Genomic DNA, 24,482 nt, shown 5'->3' with positions numbered 1-24,482 from the left:
TGCCGAGATCTGGAACGGCATGGCGGTGACCGTCTGCGGGACCGGGAGTGGGAGCGGGACCGACGTCTATCTCGTCCGTCAGGGGGAGGCGGCCGCACCATCGCCGGCTTGCCCGCTGACTGAACAGCCCGCACCGGCGGTGCTGGGGGCTCGTTGCCTCTGTGAGCTCGATGAGCTCTCTTGCCGTCGAGAATGTCTCGGGCGTGGACGGGAGCTGCAGCTCAACCGCGGTTGGCACCGGGGAGCAGGGTGGTACCAGACTCAACGGCTCTTGCGGCGCCGGAGTCGACGGTACCGTGCACGGTTTGTGAACCGCCACAGCCGGTACCAGAGGCGCCGGTGGTGGCTGGGCAAGCGGTCCCGTAGCATGCGGCTTAGAGGCCGTCTGCGCCGACTTCCGTTTCCTCGCTGGAGAGAGGGAACGGTGCCGGGACGCTGGTGCCGGCTGCGGAGCTCGAGCAGTCTCGGTACCGGAGCGGCTCGGGGCTGCCGGTGCGCTGCGCGCCGATGACGATTTCGGTGCCGCTGGGGTCGGCGCGAGAGGTTGAAGTGTCGCCTCCATAAGGAGCTGCTTCAGGCGAGTGTCCCGCTCCTTTCTAGTTCTCGGCTTAAACGCCGTGCAGATGGGACACTTATCTGGACGATGGGTCTCCCCGAGGCAGCGCAGGCAGGAGTCGTGCGGGTCCCCGACAGGCATGTGCCGCTGGCAAGCCGCACAGGGCTCAAACCCCAGTGCCTTGGGCATGAGCCCGCACCGGTTGTGGAAGAAGAGGGGCTAAACCCCTCTAATTCCCTAACTATACTATATCTAACTAAACTTATTCAACTATGTACACGTAGGAAATGGAGAAACGCTAGGGCTGTGGAGGTAAAGGAGCACTCCACTGTTCCAACTGGCCGTCACGGGCGGTAAGAAGGAACTGAGGAGCGGACGGGCCGGCTGGGGTATATATTCAGCGCCATGGCGGCGCCACTCCAGGGGGCGCCCAGCCGGCCCGCCGGAGTTGCTAGGGTAAAAATGTTCCGAAGAGTCGTGCACACGCGGCGCGCACACCTACATGGAATGCATAGGAGCAATCACTCGAAGAAGAATAACACATTTCCATGCTGAGCAATAATGCTATCATTCACAACACTAACTGTCTTTTCAGAGCTATAAAATAATATTAAGGTCTGTAGAAAGGGTGTTTGAACCCTGTTAAGCAGTACAGGATCCCTAGATCAGTCTTATCCTTCAGAAGAGACTTGAAGTACTGGGGGCCCTCCATGGAGTTCAAGAAAGGGAGAAGCAACTGGCAGAAGGCTTTGAGCACCACAACTTCCTATGCCTTCCTGGCTTCAAATGAAGAAACCCCTGCTCTGCTTCTTGGACAGCATTAGGACCTGGTGGAAAGACTAGGGAAGGAATTATTCATCCAAAGGACTCTGCTCCTCTTCATTTCAGCCCAATATGCCTTGTTGGGCTCTTCAGCCTCCCAACCAGGGTGGATAAAAATCAATGATTTAAAGAAAAAAAAAGTTTTTTCCCTTCAAAAAGCATTTTTATAAAAAAAAAATCCAATCTAAAGATATATCTTATCTTAATTAAAACTCTTTGAGATATAATGTATCATGGAATAGTGACTACAAATTCTAATTCTATAGTATCAGACAATATATTTGTGTAATATTTAAGAAAAGTTTTGTAAATGAGTTCCAACAGTTCATGGATTAGGGACCCAATCTTATGGAGTTCCAGGGGCTTCTGTATAGATCAGGGATAGGCAACCTATGGCACACGTGCCAAAGGCGGCACGCGAGCTGATTTTTAGTGGCACTCACACTGCCCGGGTCCTGGACACTGGTCCAGGGGCCTCTGCATTTTAATTTAATTTTAAATTAAGCTTCTTAAACATTTTAAAAACTTTATTTACTTTACATACAACAATAGTTTAGTTATATATTATAGACTTATAGAAAGAGACCTTCTAAAAACATTAAAATGTATTACTGGCACGCGAAACCTTAAATTAGAGAGAATAAATGAAGACTCGGCACACAACTTCTGAAAGGTTGCCGACCCCCGGTATAGATTATTTAGGTTAATCTTTCTATCTACCCAATGGGACTCAGTGCTCAGTCTAGAAGATATCATCAGAGATGCTTAGTTTTGCAGTTCTCAAACTGTGGATTTGTATCTTCAGAGATAACATGTTTGTTAACTGCAAAAATGTTTTTAATTAATTAAATAAATAAAATATAGAGGTGAGAAATAAGAGACCTCAACCCTATTGTCCCTCTGCAAATTTGTGTACCCAGAGTCAATCTCTTACCTCTCTCTAAAAGTGCAAAGTTTCAAAAAGTTCAATGAATAGAAGATTGTTGGGGGCGGAATAGATCTGGACAAGGAGAAGTCTGGAGATAAACATGAGAAGGGAGGGACAGGCAGTAGAAACAAAAGTGAAACTGTTTGAGCAGCATATTCCAGAAGTCTTGAGGTCTTTCTGAGTATAGCCTTCATTGATACACTCAAGGGTAGGGATAGGGTCCAGAGTGACCTAGACAAATTGGAAGATTGAGCCAAAAGAAATCTGATGAGGTTCAACAAGGACAAGTTCAGAGTCCTGCACTTAGGACGGAAGAATCCAAGCACCGCTACAGGCTGGGGACCGACTGGTTAAGCAGCAGTTCTGCAGAAAAGGACATGGGGATTACAGTGGATGAGAAGCTGGATACGAGTCAGCAGTGTGTCCTTGTTGCCAAGAAAGCTAATGGCATACTGGGCTGCATTAGTAGGAGCATTGCCAGCAAATCGAGGGGTGTGATGATCCCCCTCTATTCGGCACTGGTGAGGCCACATCTGGAGTATTGCATCCAGTTTTGGGCCCCCCACTACAGAAAGGATGAGGAGAAATTGGAGAGAGTCCAGCAGAAGGCAACAAAAATGATCAGAGGGCTGGGGCACATGACTTAGAGGAGAGGCTGATGGAACTGGGATTGTTTAGTCTGCAGAAGAGAAGAGTGAGGGTGGATTTGATAGCAGTCTTCAACTACCTGAAGGGACGTTCCAAAGAGGATGGAGCTTGGCTGTTCTCAGTGGTGGCAGATGACAGAACAGGGACCAATGGTCTCAAGTTGCAGTGTGGGAGGTCTAGGTTGGATATTAGGAAACATTATTTCAATAGGAGGGTGGAGAAGCACTGGAATGGGTTACCTAGGGAGGTGGTGGAATCTCCATCCTTAGAGGTTTTCAAGGCCCGGCTTGACAAAGCCCTGGCTGGGATGATTTAGTTGGGGTTGGTCCTGCTTTGAGCAGGGGGTTGAACTAGATGACCTCCTGAGGTCTCTTCCAACCCTAATCTTCTATGATTCTGGAAATATATGTTTGCTGATGATGTTTTAAAGAAAGTTACACCAGTGAACTGGTGGAAGTCACTTAAGCACTTGGATTCAGAGACTGTTGAAGTGATAATCTCACTTTTAAACAGCAATAGCTTCTTCTGCCGGTGTAGAAAGAATATTTTCTTCCTTTGGAAGAATTCATTCCAAATCGAGAAAACGTTTCAGACCTGAAAAAGTAGGAAAGCTTGTTTCCCCCCCCCCCACCAGATTATGAACCAACAGGAAAATGAGGTGAACACGACCGAGTTAGCTGCAGAAGCCAATATTTTAAGTTTCTCGTGTTGACCTGGCTGACATAGTCAATTTAATTTTTGTTGTTTTTTAAAAAATATTTCATGTAACTATTTTAGATAAAAACAATTTAAACAAAAACAAACCTAATCTTAAAAAAACTTGAATGTTGAACTAAATTCAAAAAATCATGCTTGTTTTGTTACAATACTGTATGTTTGCTATTGAAGAAAAAATCCAGAATACATGACGTTGTTGTTTTAGTTAAATAAAACAATTTAAATATCTGTCTGGTGATATTCTCCTCCTAATACAGCATGGCAAGAAAATCCTCTAAATATGAACGATTAACCTCTTGTATTGGAGATAGTTCACCTCCCAATGACGTCATAAATATCTGCTTCAATTACCTTTGGTAAATGAAATAACCAAACAATCATTCATTTTTGGATATAGCTGTAAAACTAATCTGAAAAGTTTTCAAAATAAATCACTTAAAAATTTATAGTGTGTACCTTCTAAAAATGAAACCTACATCTATCTCTGAGTTGTGAATAATATGTATTAAGGTTATAATCACCAATAAGAATACACTTTTATGTAGAAATCCATGATTAAATCGAGTCTTCCTGACTAGTGATTTAAATCAAATCCACCCTGCTCTCAACAATCATAGTTAGAATGGCCAGCCTAGGTGGTGAGGGTGTTGAAAGATCAGGTAAAGGTAGGAGACATCATTCACCAGGTAACTGAATGGGGCTCAAAAAGCAGTAGGATAATTACAGGGAAGATGATGTAGGATTTCTTAAATCCTCTCTATCAGGGATAGAGAATAGGAGAAGACAGATAGGGGTGTAAGGAAGGGATTCTTCACTCCCTTCCTTACACCCCTTTACACTGCCTCCTACTGCTCCCCAGTACATGTGGGTGTGCTGAGAAATGAAGATTCCTTTCCTCACTCCCCCAACAATCACTAATAGGCTGTTCAGCTCCTTGGTGCATGCCATAGCTCTTTGAGGCTTGTAAATCTAAACAGGCGTGTCAGCTGAATAAGCTTTGATGTGATGAGGTGAAAGTGGGAGGGGGGCTGGGAAACGAACACCTTTCCCTAGATGCTATTCAAGGAGTAGTCGAGCAGTAGATCTTCATCCCCTACTTCGGGATCAGCTGGGTACAGGAAGGCCAAGGGAGCAGGATGACAGGGGAAGTGGGGAAGGGAGTTTTCAGGATGCAGTGGGTCCGGGAGAGCTGTAGGTGGTGATGATAGGATGGTTACTAATGTGATATCTATCCATCTTAGAATGTCCCTATTCCATCCCACTTAATAGACTGCCTAAACTCCTTACGAGATATACAGGAATGGTGCTCCATTTTCATGGACCTCAGGGAACTGGGACTGGTTAAGAATATGGGGGAAGTAGGGGATGGATACGGTAACCCAAATTGCAGTTATTTTTGTTTGGATTATAGATTTAAGTATAGTTATCTATATTATTTTTTGAATTGTCATGTTTCCCCTGAAGAAATAAGAATTCTAAATCTGCACTGCTCTGCAACACATCTTAAAAAACTGAATCAGAAAATCAGATAAGATAGAAACCATGTTTAGTAGTACCAGATTCTCATCTTTTAATTTGTTGGCTCTTAACACTAACTTTTCTTACTTACCACAACAATTTTCGAAACCTGGTAGATTCTGCAAAACTTCAAATGCTTGTCTATATAGATTCTTGGTCAAGTATTCACATGCAATTGCACACAGCAGGTTGTGTCGATTGAGGACATCCATTTTATCGCAGGGCCACAATGGTGTATTTATTATCCATTCTGACTCTGAAGTGAAGACAATAGAATTGTTTTGAACTAAAATTGTGAATAATAAATAATAGGCTATGAAACCCGTAGTGAATACTGACATGGAAGAGGAGTTTCAAAACTTCACAGAAAAATGCACAATTTAAATTATCTAGTTTTTGTTAAAAACAAATAACAGTTTCTCACAAAGTTGATTCTTAGAAGCTTTATTCCTTTAATCTAGGGTAAAAACACATTCAATTTCATGCTAATGAAATTGGATTTTTCAATAGCTTGCTTCTTTTAAAGAGTCATAACACTCTTCTATCAAGAATGATGTGAAATACCAAATTTTGGATCCCCACTTTCTCTCTCTATTGCCTCACCACCTCCTTGTTCTCTTTGACTTCTGTGCATTCTCTTTTTTTTCAGGCCCAGGCCAGTATGCATGCCAAAAGTGCAATGATTACAGATTGTTTTATGGTAAAGTGTCAAACAGAATACAATATTCCAATTTTAGTTTCATTACACACAGTTAGCACTGTGCTTCTGGACCAGAACATGTCACTAATGTGGCTCTTGAAAACTTTTGGTGCTAAACGTCAGTTGGTGTCCACTGGGTTAAAGGAGACAGTCTAACAGTCAAAGTACACCCCGAACAGACAGGTTATTTGTCTTTTTCCAATGCAATGGCATGGGTTTGGTTTTTTAATTAAAAACCCACGTATGGTAGTTTTTAACTGAGTTTAGTCTACTGTAAAAGATATTTCTGAAAATAATTCCCATTTTAATTAAGATTAAGCATAATATTTCTTATATCATCAAGAATAGTATTAGCATTTAAGGCAGGTCACATTTCCTTTTAGTGCTCTCAGTATTAGTGTATTTTCTATAATCTAATGTGTGGAACAGACTATAACCTTGAACTAAAATATTTCACAAAGAGAACGGTTTAAAAATGACCAAGTTATGTTTTACTAGTATATTATATATGAGTTTAACTGCAAAACTTGATTCTAATAAAAATAACATTACCTCTCAATACCCATGTTGCTCCATCCAGACTTCCACTTTTAAGGAAGATTTCTGCAGCAGCATTAACAATTTGGCATCTTGAGGCTAACCTTTCTGGACCAATAAATCCTTTCAAGCTTGTGAAATGAATCTGCAGTTCATGTAGTTTATCCAAAACCTTCCTTCCCTAAAGCAAGAGAAAAAAAAAGCAGAGGTGCAAATGGATGTAGCAAATAGCTTAATTATTTAATATTATGTAAGTGCAGCAATATTAGCCAACTGTTCAGACTCTAGGACCAGGTTTATATTAAAAATAAAATCAATTTTAATATGTATTAAATACACCTCTACCCCAATATAACGTGGTCCTTGGGAGACAAAAAAAATCTCACCGCGTTATAGGTGAGACCACGTTATATCAAACTTGCTTTGGCCCCCCTGTTCCTTGTTCCCTGACCATCCAGAGACCCCTCCAGAGACCCCTGTCTTAATTACCCCCAGACCCCACCCCCTACCCAACCCCCCTGCTCCCTGTCTCGACTGCTCCGACCCCTATCCACCCCCCCTGCCCTGATAGGCACTTACTGGCAGCGGCGGGAAGTGGATTAATGTGGCCCCAACCCGGTCCACTCCGCCACCTCCCAGCCGCGGCGCTCTGCTTCCTGCCACTGGTGAGTGCGGGGAGGTTGGGGAAAGGCTGACCCCAAAACTCACTGGTGGCGGGAAGCGGAGCGCCGCAGCTGGGAGCTGGCAGAGTAGAGCAGGCTGGGGCCGGGCTGCTCTGCTTCCTGCTGCCGATGAGTGTGGGGAGGTTGGGGAAAGGATGCTCTCCACACTCACCTGCAGAGGGAAGCGGAGCGATGCAGCTCCAGCCCGCTCCACTTTCCTTGCCCCAGCTCCAGCTCCAGCCCCAGCCCCAGCTGTGTCGCTGGGGTGGGGGGTCAGGGAAAGGTCCCACACTCACCTGCAGCGGGAAGCGGAGCTCCATGGCTGGGAGCTGGCGGAGTGGAGGGGGCTAGGGCCAGGCTGCTCCGCTTCCGCCGCTGCCAGTGAGTGCGAGGGGGATCTCTTTCCCCAAGCCCCCTCCCCTGAGCGACATGGTTGGGGCCAGGGTGAGGGAAGCGGAGCGGGCTGCTCCCGGCCCCCCGCTAATCCCCCGGGCCACTCCGGGGCCCCCAAAATTGCCCCCCCCAGCTCCTGCCTCCTAGACCCTGGGGGAGCCCCTGACTGCCTCACAGACCCTCTGCTCCTTATCCAACCCCTCGGCCCCGGCCCAGCCCCCTTAGCACGCTGCCCAGAGCAGCATGTCAGAGCTTTACCGCGTTGCATGTGAACCCATGTTAAATTGAGTCACGTTATATCGGTTTAGAAGTGCATGTATGTTTTAGTAAGTTTATATGCAATACATATTAATTTTAAAACACAGAACTTCTCATCTTTTCAAATTGTTTAATTGATAATCTTAGAGATAGTATGAATTGTGATTCTACTCTGATAAGTGACTATGCAAAAAACATACCTCTTATCTGTTACACTTCATGTAATTCAGTCATATTTGCTTACTTGATCCAACTAAAATAAGTTTTTACTGCTTTTTACTAAAGGTAGCACTACAAACTGGATTTTGTTCCTTTCTGTAGATCAACAGAACTATTTACAAAGGTGTAGCAACTGCTTCTGTGCAAACCTGCTAAAGACTTGAACTGCACAGTAGTCATTTCGGGCATAATTTGGCTTTCAGAATCTTTATTTATGGTGGTGATGTGCAAAGAGATAACCCAGCTTGATTCATGCATGCCTGCTGAATTTGCAGAGTTTGAAGTTAGGAAAAAACGTGTTTTTATTTCTGCATATGTAATATGGGACACAGATGCAATAAGTGCAGAACCCATACGACAATTGTAGAGTCACTTTTTGAAGTCGAATGGCAACTAAGATCATCTTTCTGAAGGTGTATCTTTAAGTCAATTAAGTAGCATTGGCAACAAATATTTCCTTTTCAAATTAACCTTGTCAATTAGAGAAACCCCGGTGTTTAAAATTTAAACAGAATTGGCACAGTCTCCCCATCAAATTATTATAATCCAGTAAAATACCTTTGACCATTGCTGAACTGTGTGGTAAGAATACATTACACTGATCCCAATCCTTCCCAGGAAATTTCTGTCTGCTTCATTATGTTGTGGATTTTTGATAACTGGGGGGGGAGGGGGGAGAAAAAAAAAAGATTGATGACTGCTATTTTCCAAATCCTGGCATAGCTTACATTTAAAAAAAAAAGCCCTAAGTCTAAAGAAAATATATGTTCTGAAAAAAACTATTTCTCAAGTATAAGATACATTTTTTGAACACATGGCACTGGGCACAAGTATTTCTTGTTATGTCTTAATACAAAAGTTAAGGTAATTAATCCATTAACATTTTTATTCAAAGTACATTGTTTTATTCCTTCACCCATGACAATAAGGGTACGTCCATACTACCCGTCCGGATCGGCGGGTAGCAATCGACTTCTCGGAGTTCAATATATCGCGTCTCATCTAGACGCGATATATCGAACTCCAAACGCGCTCCCGTCGACTCCGGAACTCCACCACTGCAAACGGCGGTGGCGGAGTCGACGGGGGAGCCGCGGACGTCGATCCCGCGCCGTGAGGATGGGTAAGTAGTTCGAACTAAGATAGTTCGACTTCAGCTATGCTATTCGCGTAGCTGAAGTTGCGTACCTTAGTTCGATCCCCCCACCAGTGTAGACCAGGCCTAAGATGCCTGAATAAGTGATGACAATACAGAACAAGTTTTTGTTTTTAAAATGAATTTTGTGACTCTAAAAGCTTACCGAAATGGCCTTACTGGGGAACGAAGTTCAGCCACAGAACTGGTATAGAATGGGTGTTAGTATGGCAAACTTCTCCATACTATGCTACCAATCTGCCTCAATTTCATTATGGATATAAGCCTGTAGGGCAGAAAAGGCAGTCCAGGCTCCAAGCATAACCAAGATTTGCTCTGTGCCAAAGCTCCCAACTGTAATAGTAATTTTGTGATATGAAACTGTGAATTTGGACTAAGACCACAATCATATAATTTGAGTCAAACAGCCATCAGGTGGTAATTTTTGGTTAGTAACAGTCCAGGCTAGATTTGAACCAATAACCTAGAAAGGCAAAAGGCTTGCTGCTATTTCACTGTCAACATCCTGAGCTATCCAGTTTTCCAGAATTAAAGTTCTGATAGGAACAGTGCTATGAACAGGCAAGAGAACAGGTGAAGAGGATTAAGATACTGAACTGGAAGATATTTTTTAATAAGTAACTCTTACAAAGACTTTTAGCCCTTAAAGGATTAAACAATTCTGGAAATCCAAATATGAAGTTAAATTAATTGCTATGTAATCTTGTTAAACAATTGTGTGTACAGGCACAAAAAAATACATCTAGTAGAATTTTCAGTTTTAAAAAGGAAGGATTTTCTTCAAATAACCCAGAATATTTAAATTACCATTACTGAATCCCTTGTGGTCAGGAATCAAATTTTTGACTTAAATTAACATTCACAAAAACAATATGGGAAACTGTTACCATGAAAAAAATAATTTAGTTGAGTAAAAAACATTTTTTCAGCTTAGTGAATTTTGAGATAAACTATTTTTAAAAAAAAAAAAAAAGACATGTTTAAGTTTCCAAACCAATACAAGAATGTTTGTGTAAACAACTCACAAATAAATATTTTAAGGATTTTTGCAAGGTTTTTACTTGCAAAGATCTGAGGTCAGAAATGTGTGCTTTAACTTGCTGCTGTTGATGACAAGCAAAAACAAAGGTTACACACCTGTAAAAGGAGTTCTTCAAGATGGACTCTGCATCTTCATACTCCTGGGATACTCCAACCAGTGCAGCCTGAACAGTAAACCTCTAGCTAGCAGTAGCTAGCTTGGATCACTCATGCACTTCCATCGCCTCCTCCCCTCAATGAATGAATGTTTCAGGGCAAAGGTATAAAGGGGTGTGGCACTCCAGCCACCTCAGTTTCTTCCCCTACGACAGGACTCTGAGGTAGTGGAGAAAATCCCATGAGTGTGAATACGCAGAGACCATTTTGAAGAACACTGGTTACAGGTAAGCAACCTTCATTTCTCCTTTGAATGTCCTTTGCATATTCCCACTTATGGGATAGATTAAAAAACAGTACTCTGATCCAGGATGGTGGGACCACAGAATTCTACTTGAACAAGGTCCGCAGAACTGCCTTGTCAAATTTTGCATCAGATCTAGGTTCCAAATCTAACAAGTGGTGTTTGGTAAAAATGTGTACTGAACTCCATGTTGCTGCTCTACATATCTCTATTAGAGGAATGTATCCAGAAAAAGCCACAGAAGCTGCCTTCAATCTAGTAAAATGTGTTTTAATTCCCTGTGGAAGAGACAAACCCATCAATCTATAAGTACATAATTAACCATCTTGAGAGTGTTTCTTTTTCAAACAACTTTACCCTTGTTTATTGCTTATGATAAAAGGAATTTTAGAGATTGTCTAAATTGTTTATTTCTGTCTAAATAAAAGACCGAAGTCCTTTTAATATCTAGTATATATAATTTAGCTTCCCCATCCTGAGCATGAGGCTTGGGAAAGAATACTGGTAAAATTATAGACTGATTTATATGAAAATCCAAAATGATCTTTAGTAAAAACCTTGGGTATGTATGAAAAATTATCTTTATGAAAAACAATAAATGGTGGATTAGCCAGTAAGGCATTTAATTCATTTATATGTTTTGCTGAAGTGATGGCTATAAAAAAAACCCATTATCTTAATAGACAGGTGGAACAACGTACAGTTTTCCCAAAGGTTCAAAGGGAGGTTTCATCAGTTGTGAAAGCACTGTGTTCAAATCCCAAGATGGCATAGGGTGTCTTATTGAAGCATATACATTAGTAAGACCTACCAAGACTCTTATAGCTCTTTCACGGGTAAAAAATGATTTATTTTCCATAGCTGTATGTTGATATGGCTGAAAGGTAAATCTTCATAGAAGATAGTGAGAAACCCACTCTATAATACATATTCTAATATATAATTAATGGGTGCTGTATATAGCTCTATATCATATATGGAAATCCACAGTAAAAATCTTTTCCATTTATGACTATAAAATATTTTCATGTGGACTCTTTTCTTGAATTTATCAATACATTTTACACCTTTAACGAATAAGACTTTTCTATCAATCCCAGAGTTTTATTCCCCAGGCCGTTAGAGATACTGAAGATCTGGGACATAACACAAGAAGGGATGGTCTAACAAAACTGGTACAGTGGCAGATGTTCAATTAACCCTCTGGACAGGCAAATTAAGTCCAGGTATCACAGTTGTCTGGCCCATGCTGATGCTATTAAAATTACTCTGGCTTTGTCATATTTTGTTTATTACTCTTTAAATGAAGAAAAATGGGGAAACACGTAACTTAACCCTTGACCCCAATTTATTGGGAATGCATTCGACAGTGAGTCCCTGCTCTCAAACAAAATCCGATGCAAAAAAAATCTATTATAGGATTCCCCCACAACCTGAAAAGGTATATTACCACTTTGTCCTTCCAAAGACCATGCTTGTATTTGAGCAGTCAACCTACTTAGATGACCTGTAAGGATATTTTGTTCCCCAGATACATGAATTGCTACTGGGTGAATGTCTTGTTATATATTGTAGGGAAGGAGCCCTGCCTTGTTTGTTTAGATAATATAATACTGTCATACTCTCTGTCACCACCCGCACTCCCCTGGTTTTTTACTTGAAGCAGAAATTACTTTAGAGCCACCATGATTGCTCTCAATTCTAAAATACTGACATGTTGATTCCTTTCTTTAGTGACCAGTGAGCTCTGACTAATAGATTGTTGTTTAAATGGGCCTGCCATCCCAAAGTAGATGCACTGGAAGTAGGGGCAAGTCAAGCTAAGGCAGCTTATGTTGTCCTAACTATGCAAGTCTACATATTACAGTGTTCCTCCTGCTGCTGTAACTTGCCCACTCCGCCAACCTAGTAAATCCACGTCGACGAGAGACATAAGGCTTAGGACTACATAGTTTGAGTGACACAATGTCTGTACAGACACTGTGTTGCTTGCATTGCCTGTTGGCACTGGCCGTGAAATTGACTTCTTGACAAGAATGCCAATTTCACTACTGGTAGAGTCTCTGTTTTGAAATTGGGTGGGTGGGGGGAGAGATAAGGGAGCGAGGGTGTTCCAGCTGTGCGCTCCAGCAGAGCTGACAGCTGGAGCCTCACTGCCTGGCACCAAGAGCCAGGTGTGGGCTTCTCACAGAGCTCCCAGCTGACGCCAGGTCTCTCAGCGCCCCCCCCCCCCACATTAGCTATCAAGTTGGTGCAAATGTTTCTGGTGAGGACGTGCACCACAGACAGAAGGAGGGTAGTGGGGACATGAAAAAAATCACAGTAATTACTGTGGTGGCTGTAAGTCAACCTAAATAGGTCAACTGAATTGTGTAGTGTAGACATGGCTTAAGTACCACTGATGGCAGAAAGAGAAAGACTGAAAGGTATACTCTTCATTACATTTAGAGCACATGTCCACATCATCAGTGTTGTCAATACCTGCTATGGAATCACTAATTTGCGATGCTTGTTGTCTAAGCCTGGTTTGTAATTTCTCACTAGCCAGTGTTGGAGGTCAGTCATCCAAAGTATGGTATCACTGATGTGGTTGATGCTAAGAGACCCAGTGAACCAAGAAAAAAGGAGTATTGACTGTTATGGAGACTTCAGAAGGAGATGTATAAACTATTTTATTTTCATAAAGCTTTCTTCTGGGAGAAAGGTTTTTTGCTGAAGTTGAGTCTAATAAGGCCCTATGAAAAGGAGCATTTTAGGATTTAGGAATGATTTTTCCCAATTTATGCATAATCCCAGGTTTGCAAAAAGTAAACATATTTGTTCCACACATAAGACTTCTTACTTCAACAATGCTTTGATTAAGCGGTCATCTAAGTAAGGATAGACAAACTCCATTGCTTTAGATATGCTGCCACTACAGAAATATATTTCGTAAACATCCTCGGAGCTACGGATAAACCAAAGGGAAGAACCCTGTACTGAAAATGGTCCTCTCCTACCATAAAACACAGGTATTTTCAATTACATGGTTTTATTAAAATATAGGAATATGCATGTTTTAATCCAGAGCTGCAAATCAATCCTGAAGGGAAAGATAAGGGATTCTAGAAATCAGAGGACATGCAGACACAAAACTTTGTATACAGGCATTTAATTTTCTGAGATCCAACATGGGATGAAGGTGCCCATCTTTTTTTGGAATTAGAAAATAGCATAAATAAAAATTCTGCCCTTTGTGTTCAGAAGGCATGGTTTCTATCGAACCCAACTGTAATAGAGACTGAATCTCTTTTCTGAGCAAATTGAGTTGAACCTGATCCCCAATCAAGGAGGGATGTGGTAGTTTGTTGGGAAGGAGAGTTACAAATTGTGTTGAATTCTCATTTGCAATAATTTCCAGAATTAATGTTATTAATTTCCACTGATGGTGAAAACAGGACAAATACTCCCCAAACAGAGAGGTAAAAGTGTCTAACAGGACTGACTTGTAGCTGGGTCCCTAGCCAAATGTGAAAACTTGCAGGAATTGCAGAAGATGAAGTCAAAAAATTCCTTTTATTATTACAAGATTTAAACTCTCTCTTCTTCAGTTGCTGATATTGACAAGAATAATATTGAGGGCTGGTAGTAATAATTCCTTCTTTGATGGGGTAAGGAATTGATGAAGAATATAATGGGTATTGCCTTTGGTATCTGAATCGTGGAACCAAAGATGATCTTTATGCTATATTAAAGAAATCTAAAGATTTAGCTGACCTCCATTCTTTATTTTCTCTAGCACCTCGTCTGTCTGCATGCTAAACAGACCCTACTCTCCCATAAAAGGAAGATCCTTGATTCTCATCTTACTCTCTGGAGAAAGACCCACTGATCGCAGCCATGCATGCATTCTGAATACAATAACCAAAACTATTACCCTAGCTGACGCAACCAAAGAATCAAATGCAGCCCTTTAACTGATGTTTAGCAACATTCTGCCCCGCCATCAAAAGGGCATTAGCTAACCTTCTACGCTCTTCCAGTGGAGAACTGAGGAATGACAACTTTCCCCCCACAGATGATGCTGGTAACCAGCCATGAGAAATCTTCATAATTTTAAATATGCACGCCTAACATAGCTGAAGGAAACATTTTCCTCACAAATATATCAAGTCTTTTCCCTTCTTTATCAGGAGTACAGTGAACTTAGGCAACTTTCCATTTATGTAGCACAGCCTCCATCATTAACAAAGTAGGAGATGGCAGAGCATAAAGGTATAAACATAGCTAGACCTTCCTGAGGGAATTGGTATAATTTGGCAGTCTTTTTCGACACAGGCAGCTGAGGGAGCATTCCAGCTTGTTTTTGCTGGTTGAAGCCATCATTCTAATAAGGGGAATGTTACCCTCAAAATATCAAAAAACAGGTGAGAATTCCTTGATACCGAGGGAATATCTAATGTCTTTGTGATGCAATCCATAATTCATGAAATGACACCACATCCTCTGATGGTGGTGCCACTGAAGTGTTGCCCACATTTTCCCCTAGAGAAGGCAACCCCTCCAGAGGTCTGGATCTGACTCTTGTATCACTACTAATTCCTCCTCTTCTAATAATAACTCTTACCATTGTAGACTTATCAGAACTTAGTTGCATTGGTGGATATGTATCCTTCAGATCTGACAATATATCCTCTCAGTACCAAACTGGCAAATGTCTATTGTCATATAGAGAAACATGCTGATAAGGTGCAGGAGATAGCCAATGATACCTGAAAGGGGTACTTGCCAGTCAGGCCAAAACTCCATACTCAGATCAATTGCACATTTCTTTGTCCACATGGATCTAGAACACACAAATGAGGTTGCTGATAATACTTTTTCTCCAGATCAGATCGCTGAGCTGTATTTCTTCTCCAATCCAAGCCCATTCTTAGTTCAGATGGAACCAGAGACAGCAATCTCCTTGGTTGAATAAAGGAGAATATAGAGAAAAAAAATATTTTCTGGAGACCCAGAAGGGGTCTTAGATGGCAGAAGCAGAAGATATCCTGAGTTCTTCAACTCTTCCTCTCTGCCTTGGGGGAGCATCTAAATGAATCGGTTGCAGCAAAATGTCCAATTCTTGCTCAATTGAAATATATGGGTTAATTACCAATAGAGCCGGAGCCAGATCCAGATCCAGTTGATGAAATTGTGCCATAACTACTATTTGTTGCAGTGCTGTGTCTACCACTTCCATATATTTTTTCCTACCTCATGCTTTTGGAACTGGCTCATCTAGATCAGATGAAGAACATCTGACTCTACCACAAGAATGTGTATGCTGCATACGTTCCTTGAAGACCCTCTGGTCAGATGTCTCTCTCTTGCATGGACTGGCTCTTCAAAAGAGGCTGACTCCAACGAGGACTGAGCGCTCGTGCTCTCCATAATAGCTGTGTCCTTTTGCAGTGGACTGGCTCTGGAAACAATGTGGAGGATTTGTCCCAAGGTGGAGGATTTGTCCTTCTTCCTTACAGACTTGCTCGGCCTGACACTGGTCTCTGAGACTTGTTTGAAGCTTGCTTGGTTCCATATAGTTTTGCTGACTGTGCTTCTTGTAATAAAGTCACCTGAAATCTGTTCTGTTTCACTTTTGTTGCTTGTGTTATGAAAATAAAGCAAATCAAGCATTTTTAAAAGTGAGTGTCCTTCACCCAAGAGCCAGGCATGTGGGTCAGATGCCAGAACCAGACATAATACACCTTTTTAAGATGGGGCTTTTTATTCTTCAGTTTCATCATTTCAAAACCAAAATATTTACAACCAAGTTAATCAACACTAACAGACAATTAATTTTAACTAAATTAAATTATTAACTAGCTGACAAGATACGGATCCAGCAGCAGTCCAGAGCATTTCCTGATTTGTTCAGCTGTTCTCAGTTTGAAGAACCTGAGGCAGTTGAAGCACCATACCCTGGAACAATCAACATTCACAGAGAGGGCAAGGGACATGTGAGCTGCTACTGCTAGCTTGAGTTCTACCATTCAGGCTGCACACGTTGGAGCATCTCATGAGTGCTAACATGCAGAGGATATTCGAAGAAGTTTCCGCATTTCTTACTATAAGTGTACATAATGTCACTAAGGACTTGTTTACACTTACAACGCTGCAATGCTATAGCACTTCACTGAACTTCTCCCATCGGAGCAGGTACTCCACATCCCCAAGAGGCAGTTGTTACGTCAATGAGAGAAGCCCTCCCATTGACACAGTGCTGTCTACACCAGAAGTTTGGTTGATTTAACTGCATTTTCCACACCCTGAGTGATGTAGTTATAACAAAATAAGTTTGTAGTGTAAACCAGGGCTAAGTATAGAAGAGAAAACAAACTTCTCAGCCAGTGAGTAAAATTAACCAATATTCAAGAATTGTTTGAAATGTATTTGCAATTAATATGTATGTTGTTAATAATTTGGGATCTCATAACTTTTTGAACTTTTAAAAAAAATTTAGGTTCACCTTCAAGTTTAATTGAAATTGTCCAGCTGCAATACGTACATTTTCATTAGATATCACATGTTGTGCTAATAATAAGTTGACGGTTATTTTTATGAAGGTTCTCACTGAACTGAGATGATTTTTTCCCTTTGTTGAGCATTAACATTACTGAAACTCTGAGCATGCCTGTGCTGCAGACTGCAAATGAACTCTTAACAGCCCAGTCATCTAAATAAGTGCATACAGAAGTCTCTTGTAGGCTGTCACTACACCTGAGTACCTGATGATAATTCTTGGAGTTAGAAACACCCAAAAGGAGGATTTTGTACTGATGATGATTCTCACTTATGCAAAATCATAGTTACTTCTCTGTGTTGGTCTGATGGATATAAAGCATGCATCACGACAAGAGCTCCAAACCAAATGCATATACTTAATAACAGAATGGTCACGGGAATAGAAAATACTGGGAACAGACTCCCCATTCTCCCAGTACTGCTTTAGAAACTTAGAATGCCCCGAATGGAATGGAAAACTTCATCTCAACATTCCAGGGAAAAGAGTTGGGGGCAGCATGAAGTAGAAGTAGAGGAACCTCTGAATAATTTCCATCACCTTTTTGTTTTTGAACTCCCAGAAACACCTTCAAGTCTGATGTTTGAAAGATGAAGTAACCAAAGATGTGCTAGGAGCACAGTGCCTGGCTCTCTGCCTCCACACAAACATTTTTCTTTTGGAAGAATCGGTGAGGACAATCCAATGGCTACTCATATTAGCTTTCTTACTTTTGGACCAAAAGAGGGAATTTTTTTTAAATAAAAATGATGATTCAACCCCAATAAAGTGTAGATCTAAAGTATTATAGTTTCTGAAGAATGTAATTTACTTTCCAGCCTAAAAGCTCTAGTCTCTTAAATCAAATATTTTACACCTTACTTGGAATATTTTAGATCTAAAGGCAAGAGCACCAAATACTAAAGTAACTACTCTTTTTCCATGGCATTGCCCCCTAAACATCCTAACTATAGCAGATTAGCAAGTAACGACAATGCTCAGGAAGAAGGTAGAGTACTAATAAGTAAATGAGACAAGCATTTCTCCTTTGAATTGCACATACCTGGACTCAGTGTCCAGAGAATAATGCTTAATTAGAAGTCTAAGTTAAACCCCAAGCAGCAGCTTTACAAATGTCAACAGGCACAAAACAAATAGATGCAGAGGATGCTACTTCTCTTTAGAAGAATGGACTTTTCAGTTTCAGTGAGGTCACACAGTATCCGATTACAAAACCTGAATATTTTGCTTGTGGAAAGATACACTTGCTTTCAGTATTTTCACCAAAAAGGTACAAAACAACTTAGTGAACTTCCTGAAGGGTTTATTAAGATTGTAGATAATAGCCCTTTTAAATATCCAAGCTTTACCAGAAAAATTTGAGGCTTTGGAAAATATACTGGTAATGAAAGTGTTCAAATGAAAACCAGAGACCACCTAGTCAAAAATGTTGGAGGAGGCTGCAAAACTATTTTATCCTTATAAAACCTTTGTAACACATCAAAGCCAAACAATAACCCTCCCTTGCCCTCATCCAGTTCAAAATATCCAAAGAAGGGAGAAACTGGCCTGGAGCTAAAACCTTTCAAGAAGTCTTCTGGCAGAGGGAGAAAGGAAAAGAGACCATTCTGGGAAAGCTAAGAAAAGCTAAAATTGTCAAATCCATAGTCCAGGTGGAGACTCAGAGACCCAAGGGGATGACAGCCCTAAAGAGAACTGCAACACTATGGAACGTGCTAATCTAATAAGGAAATGATATGGGCTGGAAACTGAAAAAAGCCAAAAAGACAACTTCTCTTGCAAAGCCCAGATAGTGCCTAACAACATCCCTGAAGGAGAAGCCAGAAGCTCCCTCTAGGGCAGACAAGAGATCTGAATGCCTGATATCTGAGAAAGCCCTCTCAGCTTCTGATCTATAAGACCTGGGGAGGCTGAATACTGCATCTCATGATCAGAACCAATTACCAGCACGGACTCCATAATAAATCCCTAAATAAATTTTGTTTGCTCTTATGTTGTTCCTTTCTTCTCTTCTTGGGAAGCAGAAGGCAGCAGTTCCAAAGAGTGCCCCATTCTATTAAACATTTCAGCCCATAGATTCAAAGATTCTGGGTCCAAAGACTTTGAAGTCCTTGAACCCAAACCACTTAACTCCTTCTCCAAACAGATGTTAGGCTTAAACCCAAAAGATTCTTTCAACTCTGAGTAATCTGGACAAGGTGTATAGCCTACAGAAAAACTACTTCTGAGGTCTTGACATAGATTCATAGACTCTAGGACTGGAAGGGACCTCGAGAGGTCATCGTGTCCAGTCCCCTGCCCTCATGGCAGGACCAAATACTGTCTAGACCATCCCGGATAGACATATATCTAACCTACTCTTAAATATCTCCAGAGATGGAGATTCCACAACCTCCCTAAGCAATTTATTCCAGTGCTTAAACACCCTGACAGTTAGGAAGTTTTTCCTAAATGTCCAACCTAAACCACCCTTGCTGCAATTTAAGCCCATTGCTTCTTGTCCTATCCTCGGAAGTTAAGAACAACAATTTTTCTCCCTCCTCCTTGTAACAACCTTTTATGTACTTGAAAACTGTTATGTCCCCTCTCAGTCTTCTCTTCTCCAGACTAAACAAACCCAATTTTTTCAATCTTGCCTCATAGGTCATGTTTTCTAGACCTTTAATCGTTTTTTTTGCTCTTCTCTGGACTTTCTCCAATTTGTCCACATCTTTCCTGAAATGTGGCGCCCAGAACTGGACACAATACTCCAGTTGAGGCCTAATCAGCGCAGAGTAGCGCGAAAGAATTACTTCTTATGTCTTGCTTACAATACTCCTGCTAATGCATCCCAGAATGTTTTCTTTTTTTGCAACAGTTACACTGTTGACTCATATTTAGCTTGTGATCCACTATGATCCCCAGATCCCTTTCCGCAGTACTCCTTCCTAGGCAGTCATTTCCCATTTTGTACGTGTGCAACGGATTGTTCCTTCCTAAGTGGAGTACTTTGCATTTGTCCTTATTGAATTTCATCCCATTTACTTCAGACGATTTCTCCAGTTTGTCCAGATCATTTTGAATTTTAATCCTATCCTCCAAAGCACTTGCAACCGCTCCCAGCTTGGTATTGTCCACAAACTTTATAAGTGTACTCTCTATGCCATTATCTAAATCACTGATGAAGATTTGAACAGAACCGGACCCAGAACTGACCCCTGCAGTTCTCCACCTTCTGAAATAAAAAATTGCCTCCAATACATTCCAAGAACTTGTTGGATAATCTGTGCCCTGCCACATTATTTTCCCAACAGATGTCTGGGTAGTTAAAGTCTCCCATCACCATTAAGTCCTGTGCTTTGGATGATTTTGTTAGTTGTTTAAAAAAAGCCTCATCCATCTCTTCTTCCTGGTTTCATGGTTTGTAGACCCCCTACCATGACATCACCATCATCATGATATAATGTTGCACAATGGCATGGACCTAGCAGTATAAAACTCAATTTTAGTACAATTTAACCTTAAAAAAAATCAAGAACTATATATAAATAATTTAAAGACTAAGGGCAGTTGAGATGGATGGAGACAGACCTTGCTCTGTCAGCTTGAACAAATGAGGAGTCTCACTCAGGGGCTGCATCTCTTTAAACCTCCTCACACTGCATGCTAGTACAAAATGTGTTTTCCTCCTTAATACTGTTTATACATACAGCATATTACATCTCTGCTCCAGAAACACAAACTGTTTCTATTTGTTTGTGGGTTCAATTCAACGTGTTTGCTTTGCCCACTGAAGTCCTTAATGGTTTGGTCATGTCATGTGCACTTAAGAGCCTATGTCTGCCTCTCCTTGTGCCATTACCCAACCTGGAGGCAAGCTGTTGGTTCTTACATTTATCTGTCTGGAGCAGCTCATTCTCAGTATAGGGCCCTCGACTCTGGAACATGCTTTTCTTCTTGGCCTGACAAGCAAAGTTTGCATCTTTTAGGGCACGCTGAAAGGCCAATAGATTTACTCTGATTATTTTTTTTGGAGGGGTAGTTGAGTGGGATGGGGTTTACTTTTTCTTTCTGATCAGGGGGTTCAGGGAGTTTAGCTGCTATTTAACATGTTTACTTAATGTTAATTTTACATGTAGCAACAGGAATTTTGATTAGTGCACAATATACATTTAAATAAATAAGGTCAAGAGAATGGTAGCTTTATAATTCATCACATAATTTCGTTTTCTTCTTACACCTGTTCAGTGTAGAAAGTGAATGCTAAAATGTCAAATGCAACATATACATTATCATCTTAGTTTTACCTGCTTCAGCAAATTCACAAAAAGGAACTCCTGGTCTCTCTTCCTTGGAGTCTCTTGTTAGTATGTCAGCAATATATAAAGTCAATTTCTGAAGGTCACCAAAATTTTCACATCCTATTCTCATATTAACATACAAAGTTCCCAATTTGGCCCAGTCACTTTTTTCTTTACAGTGCTGTTAAAAGTCAAATAATAAATGTAAATAAGATTGCTACAAAACATGATACAGCTATTAGTTATTATAACTCAGACGGTTCAGCTGGCAGGAACTATTAGGTGCTCAAAATACACCTTGTACAAATTCTCCTTTTTATATTCTCAAAAATGTTATCATACCTTCTGAACATTTCCCTCAATGATGTCTCACCCAGCTCTTATAGAAGGCTGTTTTATTGTTCTTATTTTGTCTAGATCAGATAAGAAAGTTAGTTTTTCCTAACTTCAATTTAAAAACAGTAATTCTTGTAATACATCTGACTAGCCACAAGTAGGTCATCCCCCTTTCTATTGAGTATCAGAGGGGTAGCCGTGTTAGTCTGGATCTGTAAAAGCAGCAAAGAATCCTGTGGCACCTTATAGACTAACAGACGTTTTGGAGCATGAGCTTTTGTGGGTGAATACCCACTTCGTCAGATGCAAGTAGTGGAAATTTCCAGGGGCAGGTATATATATGCAAGCAAGAAGCAAGCTAGAGGTAACGAGGTTAGTTCAATCAGGGAGGATGAGATCCTGTTCTAGCAGTTGAGGTGTGAAAACCAAGGGAGGAGAAACTGGTTCTGTAGTTGGCAAGCCATTCACAGTCTTTGTTTAATCCTGAGCCGACGGTGTCAAATTAGCAAATGAACTGAAGCTCAGCAGTTTCTCTTTGAAGTCTGGTCCTGAAGTTTTTTTGCTGCAGGATGGCCACCTTAAGATCTGCTATTGTGTGGCCAGGGAGGTTGAAGTGTTCTCCTACAGGTTTTTGTATATTGCCATTCCTAATATCTGATTTGTGTCCATTTATCCTTTTCCGTAGAGACTGTCCAGTTTGGCCGATGTACATAGCAGAGGGGCATTGCTGGCATATGATGGCGTATATTAACATTGGTGGACGTGCAGGTGAATGAACTGGTAATGGTGTGGCTGATCTGGTTAGGTCCTGTGATGGTGTCGCTGGTGTAGATATGTGGGCAGAGTTGGCATCGAGGTTTGTTGCATGGATTGGTTCCTGAGCTAGAGTTGCTATGGTGCGGTGTGCAGTTACTGGTAAGAATATGCTTCAGGTTGGCAGGTTGTCTGTGGGCAAGGACTGGCCTGCCACCCAAGGCCTGTGAAAGGGTGGGATCATTGTCCAGGATGGGTTGTAGATCCCTGATGATGCGTTGGAGGGGTTTTAGCTGGGGACTGTATGTGATGGCCAGTGGAGTCCTGTTGGTTTCTTTCTTGGGTTTGTCTTGCAGTAGGAGGCTTCTGGGTACATGTCTGGCTCTGTTGATCTGTTTCCTTATTTCCTCGTGCGGGTACTGTAGTTTTGAGAATGCTTGGTGGAGATTTTGTAGGTGTTGGTCTCTGTCTGAGGGGTTAGAGCAGATGCGGTTGTACCTCAGTGCTTGGCTGTAGACAATGGATCTTGTGGTGTGCCCGGGATGGAAGCTGGAGGCATGAAGGTAGGCATAGCGGTCAGTAGGTTTTCGATATAGGGTGGTGTTAATGTGACCATCACTTATTTGCACCGTGTCTATTCATGTATCATGTCTTCCAACCCTGTTTTCTTTGTTGCTATTCTTCATGCTGTTTTTTTTCCAGCCTTTTTTCAGTGAAAAACCCCTAATTGAACTAAAATGAGGTCTTCGTCACTACTGGCAAAGGAACATTAATGGTATTATATGCAATACTTCAGTATGCACATTCCAGGTATTTTATTATAGCCTCACATTGCAAGTTTCTATAAACTGCTTTCCATGTCTGTTATGCATGTTCAACCAACTTAAATGTTTTTCTGCAATGTTTCTATCACATTCTCCCATTTTATATTTATTTAATATTGACCCTTTCCAAATGTATACTATTAGAGTTGTTTATCAAACCAGCCCTTCAAAATGTATGTCTTTATTTTTCTTGTATCATATACTGTGTTTGCTATATATGGAGTTTCTGTATCATCTGAAAATTTGATCAAACTGATAGCCTCACAAACCACATATTAAATATCTTTTTCCAAAACATACACTCTTAAAGTTCTGTTCTACTCTGAAAAGTGACTTTAAAAGTGTCATTGTGTGGTTTCATTTTTAGCGTCTCTCCATTTTCATACTGAATTTACTCAGTTTACAAGTTAAGAGTTACTAGAAGTAACATTTTCTCTTGCAAATTGAGCAAATGTCTTTTGGAAATAATTGATAAAACACAAACCTCTTAATGTATATTTGTTTAAACAGACACACTTTTCAGAGAACGATCACATATATATATCAGTTCTGGTGTATTTACTGCCCTCTAGGCAGACTAGGGCCTGGTCTACACTAGGAAATTAGGTCAGTCTAACTATGTCACTCAGGGGTGTGAAAAATCCACATGCCGAGCGACGCAGTAAAACTGACCTAATGTCTGGTGTAGACAATACTAGGTCAATGGGAGAATTCTCCCATCAACCTAGCTACTACCTCTTGGGGAAGTGGAGTACCTATGCAGATGGGAGAAGCCCTCCCATCAGCACAGCTAGTGTCTTCACTGAAATGCTCCAGCGGCGCAGCTGCACTGGTGCAGCTGTCTCACTGTAATGGTTTATGTGCAGACAAGCCCTAGGGGTAGGGCTGAGGTGCAAAACCAGCCAATAATTACACAAGCTGGAACTCATCTGCCCCTTCAAAACAGTTAAGTTATACAATTTCCTATTTGAAATACAGGAATAAAGAGAATGGTGTTTGTTCCCAGAAAAAATGGTTACCTACCTTTCGTAACTGTTCTTCGAGATGTGTTGCTCATGCCCATTCCAAGTAGGTGTCTGCGCACAACGTGCACAGTCATCGGAAGGTTTTTCCCCTAGCGGTACCCGTTGGGTCAGCTGTAGAGCTGCCTGGAGTGGTGCCTTTATGGCAGTGTATATAGGTCCCTGCCAAGC

General features: G+C 41.3%; 1 protein-coding gene across 2 annotated transcripts in view; it reads right to left on the bottom strand.

Moving 5' to 3' along the window:
• Nucleotides 1-24,482, bottom strand: part of TOPAZ1 (testis and ovary specific TOPAZ 1) — a 110,644-nt gene that overhangs the window by 25,556 nt on the left and 60,606 nt on the right. For both annotated transcript variants that reach the window (XM_045005291.1, XM_045005290.1), the window contains 4 exons: nucleotides 21,383-21,557; nucleotides 8,517-8,617; nucleotides 6,442-6,607; nucleotides 5,281-5,445 (listed from right to left, as the gene is read on the bottom strand). In XM_045005291.1, the coding sequence (XP_044861226.1) occupies nucleotides 5,281-5,445; nucleotides 6,442-6,607; nucleotides 8,517-8,617; nucleotides 21,383-21,557 (607 nt within the window). The remainder of the gene's footprint in view (nucleotides 1-5,280; nucleotides 5,446-6,441; nucleotides 6,608-8,516; nucleotides 8,618-21,382; nucleotides 21,558-24,482) is intronic.

Source organism: Mauremys mutica, chromosome 2, assembly GCF_020497125.1.
Source record: "Mauremys mutica isolate MM-2020 ecotype Southern chromosome 2, ASM2049712v1, whole genome shotgun sequence".
Lineage (NCBI taxonomy): Eukaryota > Metazoa > Chordata > Testudines > Geoemydidae > Mauremys > Mauremys mutica.
Note: the sequence above shows the minus strand (reverse complement) of the source record. Positions and strands in the feature narration are given on the sequence as shown.